Raw genomic sequence first — 16452 nt, forward strand, 5'->3', positions numbered from 1 at the left:
AAATGATGTAATAATCCGAACGCTGCAATTGATACAATTCACTACCTCTCTTTTGGCACATGCAATGTCAAGGATTGAACTCGGGGCCTCATGCTTGAGAGTCCAGTGTTGTATGTTTTGTGCCATGTCCCAGGCTTCTCTCCATACAGTTTGGTTGGTCAGCTCTCTCTCTGCCTTGATATTCTTTTTTTCCCCAGCACCATCATTAACCAGCACTGAGCAGTTCCCTGATGTTTCTGTTTCCCGATCTCTACACGCACACAATCTTTTTACCAGGAAACTTTGGAGCCTCAGACATGAGTCATTTTGTATGACTATTATGCTATCTCCCCAGCCCTTTTATTTTTCTTTTCCTTAAGGTTTTGTTAACAAGAGATAGTTGGCGAGGTTAATAGAGAAAAAGGGGGTATTACTGGATTTATGTGGTGCTGGCTTTGAATTCTGAGCCTCATGCTTGCAAGGCCCTTGCTACTGTATCCACTGCAAAAGTCCTAGACTGTTTTTTAAAAAATTTTCATGTAGTGCTCAGAAATGAACTTACTAGGACTTCATGCATGTATATTTGAGTGGCCTCCTGGGCCAGTTTTATTTTACTTGGCTTATGATAGTGTTGAGAATTAAATCTAGCCTCTGGTGGCTCAGGCAAGAAAGTCTGTTGGACCTGCCCCAGTAGGTCCATTTTTTCATTCTTTTTTTTTTTTTTTAACATTATTTATTTACTAATGAGAAAGATAGGAGAGAAATAACCAGCTATCACTCTGGTACAGGTGCTACTGGGGATTGAACTCGGGACCTCATGCTTGAGAATCCAGCGCTTTACCCATTGCACCTCCCGGACCACTCATTCTTTAAAAAAAAAAAAAAATATATATATATTTTTATTTATTTTTTTCTCCTTTTGTTGCCCTTGTTGTTGTTGTCATTGCTGGACAGGACAGAGAGAAATGGAGAGAGGAGGGGAAGACAGAGAGGGGCAGAGAAAGCTAGACACCTGCAAACCTGCTTCACCACCTGTGAAGCGACTCCCCTGCAGGTGGGGAGCTGGGGGCTCGAACCGGGATCCTTGTGCCACCTGTGCTTTACCCACTTGGCTACCACCCGACTCCCTAGTTGTCTTTTCAGTGATCTAACTGGATACTGAAGTGAGGTCCTCATGTATGTGCATTACTGCTGAGCTACCTCCTTGTGCCTTCATTTTAAATTAAGGGTTAGGGAGATATCATAATTATGCAAAACAGCTTCCATGTCAGAGGCTTTAAGCTTTCCTGCTCAATCCCCAGCATTACAGTGAGTCAAGGTAGGTGGTGTTTTGATTTAAAAAAATAAATAAGGCTAGGTCATGGAACCTTTCCATTATCCATGGTATTACCATGTAGTGATAGGGTTTAAACCTAGGATCTCCTGAATGGCAAGGCATACACTCTTCTGGGTGAAATTATTTATCACCTTAATTCAGTAAGAAACTAGCAGTTTTCTAGAGTAACTGTACCATTTTACGTTTCCATAAGCCGTGCGTATTTCTGGGTAGCACTTAATGGTGAGTGGCCAGGTCTTTGCGCATGCATGGTGTTCCCAGGCAACATTTTCATTCAGTGAGGCAGAGAGGGAGAGACACCACATAGCACCTAAGCCTCCCCAAGCTTCCCTGGTAGTGTTGAGATTTGAATATGGGCCACCCATAAGGCAAGGCTGCCCCTACCTGCTGACCAAACTCTCCAACCCTGTCATTATTTTTAAATTTTTAGTTCTTCTAGTAGGGCTTAATGACACCTTATTGTGGTCCCACTGTAAACTGAACATTTCCTTGTGCGTTTGCCACGTCTTTTTAAAAAATTTATTAGTGACTTAATGATTAACAAGACAATTCCACACAGTCTATGTCCCATCCCCTCTTAAGAGTCATCAAAGATATTGTGTAGGGTGGGGGTAGATAGCATAATGGTTATACAGAGACTCTTGTGCCTGAGGCTCCAAAGTCCCAGGTTCAACCCACTGCACCACCATAAACCAGGGCTGAGCAGTGCCCTGGTTAAAATAAAAAAAAAAAAAAACCAAGAGTCATCAGAAAGATATTATGTAGGGCAGGGGTAGATAGCTTAATGGTTATGCAAAGAGCCTTTCATGCCTGAGGCTCCAAAGTTCTAATTTCAATCACCTGCACCACCATAAGCCAGAGCTTAACCATAAACTCTGGTTTAAAACGATTAAAAAGTTATTGTGGACATGGATTCAGATCATAAAGAGGCAGACTTGAAATATTAGACAATTTCACAACCAGAGTCACCACTTAAAAATCCCTCATTTCTGGGAGTAGGGTGGTAGCGCAGTGGGTTAAGTGCAGGTGGCACAAAGTTCAAGGACAGGCTAAGTAAGGATCCCAGTTTGAGCACCCGGCTCTCCACCTGCAGGGGAGTCGATTCACAGGCAGTGAAGCAGGTCTGCAGGTATCTATCTCTCCCCTTCCTCTGTCCATTTCTCCCTGTCCTATCCAACAAGGACGACACCAACAACAATAACCACAACAATAAAAATCAAGGGCAAAAAAAAAAAAATCCCTCATCTCCTGCCAAGTTCAAGTTCATTCTTGCTGGAAGGTGCCAGATAGGTCCTGCCAGTTCTACCACTTCAACACTCACCATAAGTCTGAGCTTTCTTTGCTGGCCACCATATCCTGTGGACTCCACTCAGAACACGTTGTATTCAGATTAACACCAGATGGCTGCAGGCCATTCTTGTTTTGTCCAGGGAACTAATTTTGCCCAATATGATGACCTCATAATAGTTGATTTTATTTGAAAAATAACGTTTTTGCCAAGATTCACTGGTCCTTAGTTCCAAAATACCTCGCTCATGGGTGTAACCTACCCTGATTCTGCCCCAACGTCCACATTCAGATTTCTCTATTACACTCCTGGTCCATATTATAATTTTCCAAAAACATCTGGATGAGTCGCCTGGTTTTAGTGATTCTTCCCTGTTGATCAGACCCTCAGGGCCTTTTATATTTATGTCACCACCAAAGGGATTGACAAATTCTACCCCCAGTTTTTACTATTGTAGAAGTGCAGTACTTTTTTTGACCTATGGAGTCAAACTTCAATTTAACCAACAGGTGTCACTGTTGCCTGTTAATTATAACTAAAGGACATCCCCCAGCCCCCAACAGGCTCCTTCTAACAGAATACCACTGAACATCCATTAATTAACTAGGCATTAATTCCAAATATTATCTAAAGATAAAAATGACCGTCTCCTCAGACCAGTGGGTGAGACATGGAAACAACGCTTCAACAATGCCACAAGGAAGAAAGTCCACCGTCCACAAGTGACTTCCTATGGGTGCCACTGCCTCAGGGCCACCTGCTCTAACCCTAGGTAGGGTCTCCCAGCCACATCTGCCTGCTTCTGCTTCCAGTACCTAATATTCAGCATGCGTTGTTAGGAGCACTTATGAATTTCTTCCATGTGATATTTAAGTCTTACTTTCAAAAAACAACACAGAACCCAATTCAATTTGTGATCACTTATTTAATGCTTAATGCCTTTTCTGCTAGTCTCTGCGTTTTGAGAGGGTAAGACTGACGCAAAACAGTCCTAACAGCAGCCACTTCAGTTTCTGAGTGTGTTAGATGCTCCGCTTAGCCCTTCACGTTCACCATCACATTTAATTTCCCCAACAGCTCTAGAATGGCTGATCCAGGTTCCTGTTTTGTCGTATGCTTTACATTGGTTTGTTCTAGCCCTCCCCTGCCAAGAGAATTGGATGAGTCCTGTTAATTTCGCGGGCCTGCTTGGCCCCGCCCCAAGGAACCCCGGGAGAGGGTTCCTGAGTTCGAGAGTTTCAGAGTGCCAGAGTAAGAGAGTTCCTGAGTTCGAGAGTAAAAGAAAGAGTGCTTGCGCTGCAAAGAGACAGCGGAGTTCCGCTTGGTGATTAGTTTGTCTTAGTTTATGAATTGTTGTTCCTGAATAAAGAAATACAGCTTCCCTGCCCAGCCGTTGTCTCCGCGTCTCTGTTACCCGCCCATGAAGCAAGCCAGCCCGGCAAGAGCCTACAAATTTTAACAACACTGTTTCACAGCAGAGGGGACCATTTCTACTTGGCTAGCAGGTTGCAGAACCATGAACTCAGCAGGCCTGATTCAGTAGGAAACAGTTACCGATCCACCTGAGTTACTTTTTTGTTGTAGTCAGGGCTCCACAGATCTGGGCTCACTTTTTCAGAGAAAGAGGAGGAAAGACAACTTCTTTCCAATGCCATGGGAGCCAGGCTTGAACCTGGGTCATATACTTGGCAAGGCAGTATTTAGATTTATCCTTATAAAACATACTAGGACTACCTACACGTATCTCCCATAATATTTGTTCAAAGATGAAAAACATAGTTCCTAATAGTATTTCATGTTAATGAGTGCAACCACCTTGGTTCAACTCCCAGGTCCACCTGCCTGGGGAGAGCTTTATAAACAGTTGCAGCGGCTAAGCCGTGCGGAGAGGAGACCCCCCCCTTCAGGAGCGGGGTGCAAAGCACTGCATCTACCGCAGGGGAGCCCGGAGCACAGCGAGGTCCCCGGGAAAAGCCAGAGTCCGAGGCGCATAACTGCTCGACCCCCGGGTGTGCCCGGCCTGGCCCGTGGCTCCCAAGACCCCATCCGTTGTGCGGGCCGGGGTCGCCACCACTCACCATGGCGGCCTCCGAGCTCTACACCAAGCCACCAGGTTCCAGATGCTACCATGATGCTAACCGGACTTCCCTGGGCAGACAACCCCACCAATGTGTCCTGGAGCTCCACTTCCCCAGAGCCCTGCCCCACTAGGGAAAGAGAGGCAGGCTGGGAGTATGGATCCACCTGTCAACGCCCATGTTCAGTGGGGAAGCAATCACAGAAGCCAGACCTTCTACCTTCTGCATCCATGACCCTGGGTCCATACTCCCAGAGGGATAAATAGGAAAGCTATCAGGGGAGGGGATGGGATATGGAGTTCTGGTGGTGGGAATTGTGTGGAGTTGTACCCCTCTTATCCTATGGTTTTTGTCAGTGTTTCCGTTTTATAAATAAAAATTGAAAAGAAAAATCAACAAGCAAATCCAAAACAAAACCCTTAGTTGGTTTGGTTGTGATGAGCTGAAACCAGGACCTACATTTAGCAAAACAAAAAATGCAACACAAAGGAGAAACAGCAGTACTGTTACAGGATCTGTGGGACTCCTCCTGGTGCTGCAGGGGCCCATGCACTTCTAGGTTTGGACCTTGAGCCCTTGAGCATGGTAAGATGAATAGCAGGGGAGAAGTTAGCCCTTGTCTAACAATTATTATTTACGAATCCACTGCACCTGGCAGCTATATATTTTGCATTTTGATAGGATAGAGAGAAACTGAGAAAGTAGGAGGAAAAGACAGGAGAAAGATTCACCTGCAGACCTGCTTTACTGCTCATGAAGTGTCCCTGCTACCTGCTATAGGTGGGGAGCAGGGGCTTGAACCTGGGTCCTCACGCCTCATAGTGTGTGCGAGTTTAAATGGGGGCACTACCCCCTGGCCTGACTTTATTAATACATGACACCTGCTGTACTCCAGCATCCATCTCAAAAGGTGTGAGCTCCACGGGGGAGCCAAATCTTGGTCTCCAACTAATTTGGGGGGTGGAAAGAAGAGGCAAGACAACTGATGTGTTCATTAGCTTTAATACAACAACATTTGCCATGCACCACCATGGAATGTAAGCTCGGGGTAGATAACTTCATGTCTGTAATAAAACATTTAGCAGATTTAGATGTGTATAATGTGTAACCAAACCAAATCACTCTTTTCATTACAGCTGATTTGCTTAGTTTAATATCTTACAGTTATGAGACAAAATAAACATATTACATACATTTTAAAAAATATTCACCTAATGGGGGTTGGGAGGTAGTGCAGCGGGTTAAGTGCATGTGGTATGAAGCGCAAGGACCGGTGTAAGGATCCCAGTTCGAGCCCCTGGCTCCCCACCTGCAGGGGAGAGGTAGTGAAGCAGGTCTGCAGGTGTCTGTCTTTCTCTCCCCCCTCTCTCCATCCTATCCAACAACAAAATGACATCAACAATAACAATAATAACCACGACAACGAGGCTACAACAACAAGGGCAACAAAAGGGGGGAAAAATGGCCTCCAGGAGCAGTGGATTCATGGTGCAGGCACTGAGCCCCAGCAATAGGGCTGGAGGGAAGAAAAAAAAAAAAACTCACCTAACTTTGAATTAGAGCTTAAAATACTTATCTCTATTTCAAGATAACATTTAAAAATTATTCTGATAGAACAGCAGCAAAAATATAATTTTGCAATTACAAAAGAGCTAACAGGAATCCTAGTTATTTTCAGGTTTACACATAAAGACTATGTTTCAGTCATTCTGTTATCAGTCTTTTAGGTTCAGCTAAACACTTAGCACAAATTTCCAGTGACTGAGAGGCTTATGTTATAGTCCATGCAGTCCTCCTAAGGAGACAACCAACCTTAAAGCTGAAGTATCAATGATTCTACAAGGTAGGCAGAAGAAGTTAAATTAATTAGAATAAATGGGACTCCTATACAACATCAAAAGTATGCAATATTTTGCAGCAACTGCACTTCAGAACTGGACTATTACCATCTTTAAAAATCTCATCAGAAGAATCTCATAAGGTAGACATTTTACCACCATGAAGAACATTTAATGACACAACTTGATTATTTCCTAATGACCAACTTAGTCAAGCAGTCATTAGTATTTTAGTTATCAGGCAAATCAACCCTGCAGAAAGGAACCCAGTATGCAAAGTACCATTAGACTCACTCAAATAATTTATTGTCAATATAGACATATAGCCTCAATATGAGCTATCTAACTTAAACAAGTACCAAGACCAAAACAGCATCTCTTCTAAGGCTTAGAGTTTGCCCAGAACTCCTTATACATGGAATATCCCATACCTAAAGAAAAGGAAAAAAAGGTAAGTCAAACATTAACATATTTCTTTTAATATTTAAAAAAGAGAGCTGCATAAAATAGCTAAAAACATCACTGCTAGCATGCAGTATTTACAAGGGCAAAGACCCAGGGCGCTCACACTGCTGTTTCATTGTTTCTGTGAAGCTGAGACCTACCCCGGCCACTCTGCATTCAGAGGGACATGAAGGCCCACAGCACAGTAGCTTTCTCCATTGTGAGGTAGCACCTCACACTCAGCACCAGGATCTGAACCGGGGCCATATGTACCCTACCGCAGTAAGCTATCTTTCCAGGTCCATTAGTACCTCCTCAGAACAATTAGTATTTCTAAAATTCCCTCTGAGAGTGTTCCAAGTATGACTAGCTCAGTTTACTAACAACTGTTTTAAATAACAAACAGGAGCTGGGCAAGGGCTCCATATATAAAGTGCCTGTGTGAGACCCTGGGTTCAATCCCAAGTACCACCCAGAAGCACTAGGAATGGTCAACTGGTGCTTTGGTGGGTCTCCCTCCCCACCGCGGGCTATGTCTAAAAGTACAGAATAAAAACTGAGCTGGGGAGGCAACCAGCTATGTATGTTTGACCTCATGGCTTGGTCTCCTGGTGCTGACATTAACATTTTAAAAAACAGAACAGTATTTATTTCGCCGCTTTAAAGGGGGCTACTGCTGCTATCAGTTAAGGTCAGCCAAAGCATGTAATAACTATATTAAAACAACAACAACTTTCCATACTCATAAACCTAACGAAACAGCAACCTAATGTCTCTCTGAGAATGAACCATACTACTAGCCCTGACTGCATGTCTAAACACTTCAACAAAAATTTGATAAACTCAGTGTTAATGACTATATTTTCTTTTAAAGACCTTTTAGTTTTTCAGTTAATGAAACTATCATAACAGCAGACTATCACTGCTTGAATTCTTTTCATGCAGTTTTTACAAGAGAATATAATGGATACGCTTTTTAACTATTACAAAATTAACCAAGAATATACAACTAGTTTTGTTTGCAAAAGAAATTAATTGGGAAGAACAAATTTGAAAAATCTCACAGAGCCTACCAATGGTCATTGCTCCCACAACAAAGCCTTGGGCTGCTACACGCATGTGGATCAGGTGAAGGGACATCTTAGTATTTCCTCTGTTCTTCAATTTGTATAATCCATATGCGACAATTGCTGCGAAACCTGCCATTCCTGTAAGACAAGCAGCCTCAAGTATGTCAGATGCGCAGGGCTTAAGAACCAACGTCACTGTGCCATTCATACACTTTCCCTATTTTTAGAAAAATGCTTTATTTAGACTTAATTAGGTTACACACAATTTGAGTTTTTAATCCTTCTTCCCCCACAAGCTAAAAAAAAAAAAAAAATCTATAACTTATAATAAACAGCAAGATAGCCAGGATTATCTTTAAAATGTGGGCTTGTGAATAAAATCCTTTAAAAAAAAATCCCAGCAGGAGTTGGGCAGTAGCGCAGCGGGTTAAGCGCATGTGGTGTGAAGCATAAGGACCTGTGGAATGAACCCAGTTCGAGCCCCTGGCTCCCCACCCGCAGGGGAGTGAAGCAGGTCTGCAGATGTCTGTCTTTCTCTTCCCCATCTCTCTCCATTTCTCTCTGTCCTATCCAACAATGACGACATCAATAACTATAATAATACAAGGGCAACACATAAATAAAAATTAAAAAAAAAAAAGAATTTTTTAGCTAGAATTATGCCAACCTCAACATTCTTTTTTTGTTTTATTATTATTATTTTTAATATTTATTTATTTCCTTTTTGTTGCCCTCTCAACATTCTTAAATGGCATTTGAAAAAAAAAAAAATGAAGGGGCTGGGTGGTGGTACACCTGTTACAGTGTGCAAAGACCCAGGTTCGAATCCCCAGCCCTCATTTGAGGACACACACACACACACACACACACACACACACACACACACACACACACACGACCACCTTCAGGAGTAGTGAAGCAGGGCTGCAGGTGTCTCTCTGTCTTTCGCCCTCTCTATCATCTCCTTCCCTCTCAATTTCTGGCTGTCTTTATCAAATAAATAAAAGGAACAACAAAAAAAAAAAACTTAATTCAAAAAAGAGAGCAGTGAATCTGCAAGTCTCTATCTATAATTCAACTTACCAATGGGGACAAATGGCGCCTCTTTAGCTTTCCGTACAAATTTAGACCTCTGATTTTCATCATATGAAGAGAGAGACACATCTGTGTTGCTTGACATAGTGACCAAAGAAACATCCTGAAAGAGAAAGTCTATGAAAGTCTGCAATTAAAGGCATCTGACAATTAAATGACTTTGTCATGGGGTCCAGGCAAGGAAGACAACTTGGCCAAAGTCTAATTCTGAGAGTCGGTATTTCCTAGCCGGGGACTGTCTCCCAGCGAGGTGCTGTTCAGAGAGCAGTGTAGGCCTTTGGTACACAGCTGGTCATATGGGCAAAAATCACAGCTTTCCCAAGCAAGCAGGGTACACAAGCTAATACAGGCAGTCAATTTTAGAACTCGCCCTTTTGACCCTCCATACTTTCTTTTCAGAGAAGCCCACACCTGCTGCTCCCTCTTTCTCAGCGTATTTCCTTCCTAAGAGCACTGGCACTCTAGTGGGGCAAGAACTTTCCTGGGACTGACTGGTACTGATGGAGCTCTTCAGGTCAAGGCCTTACAACCTGAATGTACTTAAGAAGATCCTCATTTCCACAAAAATATAGTTATATTAACAGCCCCTGCCTCCCCACCTGCAGGGAAGTCACTTCACAGGCGACGGAGCAGTGCACTGGTTTAAAATAAAATAAATAGAAGTAGGCATGCCACACCCATCTTGAAGGGTATATAGGCGGCTTTGTGGATCAGGGGAGTCACCTGGCATGCTTGGCAGGAGTCGCCTAGACTCCCCCTCCACTGTAATAGAGTCTCTCTCAGCCCTCCGTGCGGCTTTGATCTCAGACTCCTTCTTCAGATCGGCTGCACCTTGAGTTTTCACACGCAGAGCTACCCCTCTTGAGTTGTAACCCTCAGAGCGGTGGCACTTGGAGCCACGGATATATTTTCTTCGTAGCAATAAGGTATGTATAATGTGATGAGTCCAAGCTGCCCACGAGATGGTACAGTGGATGGCCCACCGGACTCTTCAAGCATGAGGTCTAGAAGGACTGCTCCTGGCATGGCACGCACTGCAGGGTTGCTCTGGTTTTCCCTCTACATATCCCTCTCTCTCTCTCTGCCATGAAAAAAATAAAATATTGGGGGCCCAGTGGTGGTGAGCGCACATGTTGCAATGCACGAGGACACAGGTCCAAGACCCCAGTCCCCACAAAAATTAAATAAATAAATAAAAAGCCACTAAAAAGAGTGAAAAACAATCTTGAGAAAAAAGAACAGAACCGGAGGCATCACACTCCCAGATTTCAAATAGTATTATTGGGCCACTGTAATCCAAACTGCTTGGTACTGGAACATGAACAGACACACTGACCAGTGGAACAGAATCGAGAGCCCCTGCCTAATTGCTATGGGGCAGCTTCCCCACGCTGTGCTGAAGACTCATGGCTATAGTGGGTAGCCCTGTCCAGCACCTGATCTAAAGGAGAAGCTTCCAGTTTTTCACCAATGAGCATGATGTTGACTATAGATAGGTTTGCTATATATAGACACCTCAAAAACTCAAGTGTTTCTTAATTCAGGGCTGGACTCCATAACTAGCTTAGACCTAAAGTCCAGCAAAACATGGTGGTTATTCAACTGCTGTTATAACAAGTGGGAAGAAGTTTAAGCTCATCAGACAGAGGGTGGACTACAGAAACTGGATAGTGACAAGAGACAGGCTTAGTCTAGGCTATTTTGGCCAGTGACAGGCCACTTCACCACCTAGTCATAGATATGGGCCTAGACCTGTATGCTGTCTGTCTGTCCTCACTGGTCTCTCCCATTGGAGATGTCTCTTTCTCTCTGCCCTATTGTGGGCCTCTCAGAATTTTGTCCTCACTAAAAAGTAACATTGGTGAAAGCTGCCCCACTCTCTGGAGGGAAGCTGGGACACTTCTACTCTGTCACTTGAGGAAGACGGTCATGCAACCTGTGGACATGACCCCAGCTGTGCCCACAGTGAGCTTAAACTGACAGGGACGTGAGGGCATACAGGCTCCCTGTTAAATATTAACAGACATAGGCCCCAACTCAGACTAATGTGGCACAGATAATTATATATGCATAAATATATCGTTTATTTTAATATGGGAGCCATTCTCTGCCTGAATCCAGTTCTCAAGTCCCACACTCTAATGCCATCCTCCCAGACAATTCTCAAGCCTGCTTTATGGTAATAGCTGTTAAGAGTCTTAGTCTAAGAATGTTCATACCTAAATAGAAATCTTAGCTACCGTGGTCCAGGAGGTAGCACAGTGGATAAACCATTGGACTCTCAACCAGTTCAATCCCTGGCAGCACATGTACCAGAGTGATGTCTGGTTCTTTTTCTCTCTCTTTCTCATTAATAAATAAATTCTTTAAAAAAAAAAGAAATCTTAGCTGCCTCTCATCCTAAATTTCTTAACTCTCATTGGCTCTAATCTTTTTTTTTTAAATATTTATTTTATTTATTTATTCCCTTTTGTTGCCCTTTTTTATTGTTGTAGTTATTATTGTTGTCGTTGTTGTATAGGACAGAGAGAAATGGAGAGAGGAGGGGAAGACAGAGAGGAGGAGAGAAAGATAGACACCTGCAGACCTGCTTCACCGCCTGTGAAGCGACTCCCCTGCAGGTGGGGAGCCGGGGTTTGAACCGGGATCCTTATGCCGGTCCTTGTGCTTTGCGCCACCTGCGCTTAACCTGCTGCGCTACAGCCCGACTCCCCATTGGCTCTAATCTTATACTTTGCCTTCTATTTAGTAAGCATTTATATACCTTGCTGCCTTTCAAGTCCCAGATGCTGCCACGACCCCACCTGGACGTCCTTGCACAGATGAGCACATGGTGAAATGTCCAGAACCTTATCTCTCCAGAGCCCTACCCGACTAGAAAATATTTGGGGCACACCAGGTCTGATTAGGAGTATGGTTCGACCAGGCAACTGCCCACATCTCAGCAAGAAGCAGTTACAGAACTGCAAAAATTCCATCCTTCAACATCCTAGAAAGAGTTTTGGGTCCATACTCCTAGAGGGAAAAATATTGAGGAACAGGAAGTCCTGGAGGGTATAATGGGAGTGGCGATAGGTGTGGCTTGGAAAGATGGAGGTGGGGCTTGGATTTTAAAAGGTAGATCTGTGACTCGCTCTCTGTCTGGACCATCCTGTAAGAAGTAACTCGGTTTCTCTCTCCTCCCTCTCTCCGTGTGTGTGAGTGTGAGTGTGTGTGTGTCTCATGTTCTAACATGTGAATGCTTTCAATTGTCCCGAATAAAGTTTAAAATACGTGAAAAAAAAAGAGACCATTTTCCTTATTACAGGGATCAAAGTTCCATTTTCCCTTTTAGTCATCTTCACACAGGAAGCTGCTTCACCACAATGAGGCAATAGCAATATTTTTGCCTTAGTCACAGTAGTTATGTTTACATTTCTATCTTCACCAAGTGGATTTTAACTACTTGTGAACTTTACCCACAGATAAAATGGAGGAGTCATAGAATATACTCAATCTCTAATAAACTCAAAAGTCATTTGTCCAGCCCAGTATCACTATAAAATCTTACCCTTAATTCTGGATTGCTTATTTTGGTAAAGACCCATTCTACTTTACCTATCTATCTATCTCTATCTATCTATCTATCTATATATCTATATATCAGAGTGTGTGAGAGAGAGGAAGAGAGAGAGGCCACTAGTGCCACTCCAATACACATGGCAAAGAGACTGAACAGGGAGCCTTAGCCTTGCAAGGTCTGTGCTCTAGTCACATATTAACCCTTCAGCATCACTGCTGGTTGTTATTGTGTATTGTTATTGTGTTTGTTTTGAGGTGACACCAGCACCTCACCTGTGCGATGTCACAGCTTCTGGGCGTCTTTTCCAGATAGAGACAGGCATCAAAGTACATGGGCTGAGGCCAGGCAGTGGCGTACCTGGTTGAGCGTACCTGGTTGAGCGCACACACTGAATGCCCAAGGACCTGACTTCAAGCCTCGGGTCCCCACCTGCAGAGGGGAAGCTTCACGAGTGGTGAAGTAGGGCTGCAGGTGTCTCTCTCCCTCTCTCTGGCTCCCCTTCCCTCTCAATTGCTCTCTGTCTCTATTCACCAACAGATAGATGGGCTTCCCCAGGACTGGGACACTCCATCCATCTAGTGCCGAGCTCAGCCTATGCGTGGCAAAGCACACAGGCGAGCTAGCCCTTGGCCACTACTTCTGGGACTTTTCTGTGCACCGCACTCTATCTGCTAACACCACATTCACTCAACATCCTGCTACTCAAGAGGTGTTAACCAGTAAAGGCTCTCCAAGGAAACTCCACTCCATACACAGGTGAGGTTTAGCTTAGTTTGAAAGTATAAATGGGGGAGTTGGGCGGTAGCGCAGCGGGTTAAGCGCACGTGGCGCAAAGCACAAGGACAGGCATAAGGATCCCGGTTCGAGCCCCCGGCTCCAGACCTGCAGGGGAGTCACGTCACAGGTGGTGAAGCAGGTCTGCAGGTGTCTGTCTTTCTCTCCCCTCCACTCTCCATTTCTCTCTGTCCTATCCAACAACAATGACATCAATAACTACAATAAAAAATATCAAGGGCAACAAAAGGGAATAGATAAATAAATATTAAAAAAGTATAAATGTACCCCCCCCCAGCTCCCACCCCCCCTGGGAGTTCAAGTCCATCATTAGACAGGGAAGTAAATATTAATTCAGAGTTGTGCAACAATTTGATGGAGGAAAACCTCGAATTAGAACCAGAACTTTTTTTTGTGCTCCACTACCAGCTAAATGAATAAACTCAGATTCACGAAGTTTTTATTATATATAAGGTTCAGCAAATCAACTACATTGACAGTGGTTAACTTTTAAACTACCAGGGTCAATAATAATCCCAAATTATACATCCAGCTGACTGTCAAATTATTTTAGATGGAGAAAGGGAATTCATACAGTTCAGCACCAGGACCACACCTTTGGCAAGGTAGGATTAGAACCCAGTCCTTCCTGCAAAAGCTGAATACGGACAAGAGACTGGCATACTTTAACGATGATTCTTTAGTCACTATCAGGCCACCCCATCAGCTGGGGCCCTAGTCGGAGAGTCCTGAGATTCCTAAACAGACATGAATCCTAGACCTCGAATCAATCCCTCTCTCCATTGTTATGGGTCATTCTTAGCAGGAACAACACAACAGATCCCTTTGTGGGCCCCCATAGGACCTTGTCCTCAACTTGGATCAACAATGGTAGAGAATGTTCCATCCTCTGAAGAGAGGCTGGACAATATACTCTATGCTATACCTGAGGAAGATAGGTCCTGAATTTTTGTGTTTTCCTTATGCACTCCACAGCAATCGACCTCATCTGCTAAAAGAGAGCTACCAGGAGCCAGACATTCAAAACCAGTGTGTAACCTTTTGAGATAGTTCCCAAGGTATTTCCTAGCAGAGGCATAAAAGATGAGCTCCATGGGGCTGGGCGGTGGCTCAGGGGGTTAAGCGTACATGGCGAAAAGTGCAAGGACCGGTATTAGGATCCGGGTTCGAGCCCCCGGCTCCCCACCTGCAGGGGGGTCGCTTCACAGGCGGTGAAGCAGGTCTGCAGGTGTCTATCTTTCTCTCTCCCTCTCTGTCTTCCATATTTCTCTGTCCTATCCAACAACAGCAGCAATAACAACAACAAGGGAGGGAAAAAAAAAAAGCCTTCAGGAACAGCGGATTCGGATTCGTAGGGCAGGCCCCAGGCCCCAGCAACAACCCTGGAGGCAAAAAAAAAAAAAAAGGATGAGCTCCCAGCCTCAGCTGCTGTAACCCTGAATCAGCTTTCGGGTGTGCCATTCTGGCCGCAGGGTGTACGACTTACATCGCTATCAGAGGCCAGGGCAGTGCTAGGTCAGGCGGGAGTGCTGCCTAAGCTCAGGGAGGTTTCAGGTGGGCTTTGCCTGCAGGGACCGGTGCGCTGGTCGCAGGCAGGAGGATCCAAGGTCCCGGCCCGCATCTGCGGACGCCCCGCCCCTCGGCGTGGCCATGGCAACCGACGGGCAGACGTCACGGGCGGCGCAGGCTTCGGGGGCCGGGCCCGGGCTCCGCGGACGCTTCCGGCTCGGTGGGGCAATGGCCGCGGGGCTTCGCGCAGCCGGGAGAACCAGCACCGCGGATATGGGGCCGGACTTGCCCATCTCTAACCGGGAGGCCTTCTTCTGGGGTCTTTGCCTCCAAGGTTACTGCCGGGCTCAGTGCCTGCACTACGAATCCTCTGCTCCAGGAGACCATTTCCCCCATTTTGTTGCCCTGTTACTGTTGTCATCGCTACGACAGTTGGATAGGACAGAGAGAAATGGAGAGAGGAGGGGAAGACAGACAGGGGGGAGAGAAAGACAGACACCTGCAGACCTGCTTCACCGCCTGTGAAGCGACTCCCCTGCAGGTGGGGAGCCGGGGGCTCGAACCGGGATCCTTGTGCCGGCCTTAAAGGTAAACTTTGTATCTTGTGCGCTTCACCCGCTGTACTACGGCCCGCTCCCACTTTAGCTTTTCTTTTGGGGGGAAGCCTAATTCCGAAGAAGCCCGAGGCTGGGGGACGGGATGGGGAAGGAAGGCCGAACCCCGAGCCCCGCAACCCCGCGAGGGTGCACGCCCTTCCCCGGCCCTCCGCTTGCCGGTGACCTTGCCGGGACTCCGCCGCCTCGCGCTCCAGAGGCTTCCGGCCCGGGGCGCGGGGCAGGGCGGTGCGGGAGGTGGACTCAGCCCCCCGGCCCTCCGCAGCGCCCCACTCCACCCGCTGCCGGCCCAGCCTCCCCAGCAGGCACGGCACCCACCCTCAGCCTGGAAGACTCCCACCCCACACACACTCGCTGTACCCCTGCACCAAGCGCTCCCCAGCTTCTTCCCGACTCCAGGCCAAGCGCCCCTCAGCGCCACTCACCAGAAGCACCGGACCCGTCCTGTACGCGCTGTCTTTGGACCCCCGCCCGCGCTCGCAGCCTGACCGGCTTTCCTGGCCACGCCCCCAGTGGGTCTCAGCCAATCAGGAGGCAGCGGCAGCCTCGCGGGGGTGGATCCGAGTGGAAGCAAGCAGTAGGGGGCGGTGCGTGCGTGTGCGTGGTGGGTGGGGTGTCTTGGGAGGCGTCTCGGATTGGCTGAGGCGGCGGCGCTACGTCCTCCGGGTTCGTGCGGCGGGTTTGCGCGCGAGCGAGCGAGCACGTCTCGGGGGTCATGCAAGGGCACCTCGGGCCGCTCAGCGTCTGGGCGGCACCTGGGCTGTGCCAGCGCTAGTTCGCGACGCGGGCCGGGCCGGGCCGGGCCGGGCCGGGCCGGGCACTGAGAGCTTTCAGTCCGAGTTGT

The 16452-nt window shown here is 46.3% G+C and overlaps 1 protein-coding gene across 1 annotated transcript; it reads right to left on the reverse strand.

Moving 5' to 3' along the window:
* Window positions 1–5667: 5667 nt before the first annotated feature.
* HIGD1A (HIG1 hypoxia inducible domain family member 1A) lies at window positions 5668–16153 on the reverse strand. Its single transcript, XM_007517340.3, has 4 exons — window positions 16034–16153; window positions 9117–9231; window positions 8037–8171; window positions 5668–6950 (listed from the first exon to the last, which is right to left on the reverse strand). Exons 2-4 carry the CDS (start codon window positions 9211–9213, stop codon window positions 6901–6903), a joined length of 282 nt encoding a protein of 93 aa, XP_007517402.1. The 5' UTR covers window positions 9214–9231; window positions 16034–16153; the 3' UTR covers window positions 5668–6900.
* Window positions 16154–16452: the final 299 nt, after the last annotated feature.

Source organism: Erinaceus europaeus, chromosome 21 (assembly GCF_950295315.1).
Source record: "Erinaceus europaeus chromosome 21, mEriEur2.1, whole genome shotgun sequence".
NCBI classification, from domain to species: Eukaryota; Metazoa; Chordata; class Mammalia; order Eulipotyphla; family Erinaceidae; genus Erinaceus; species Erinaceus europaeus.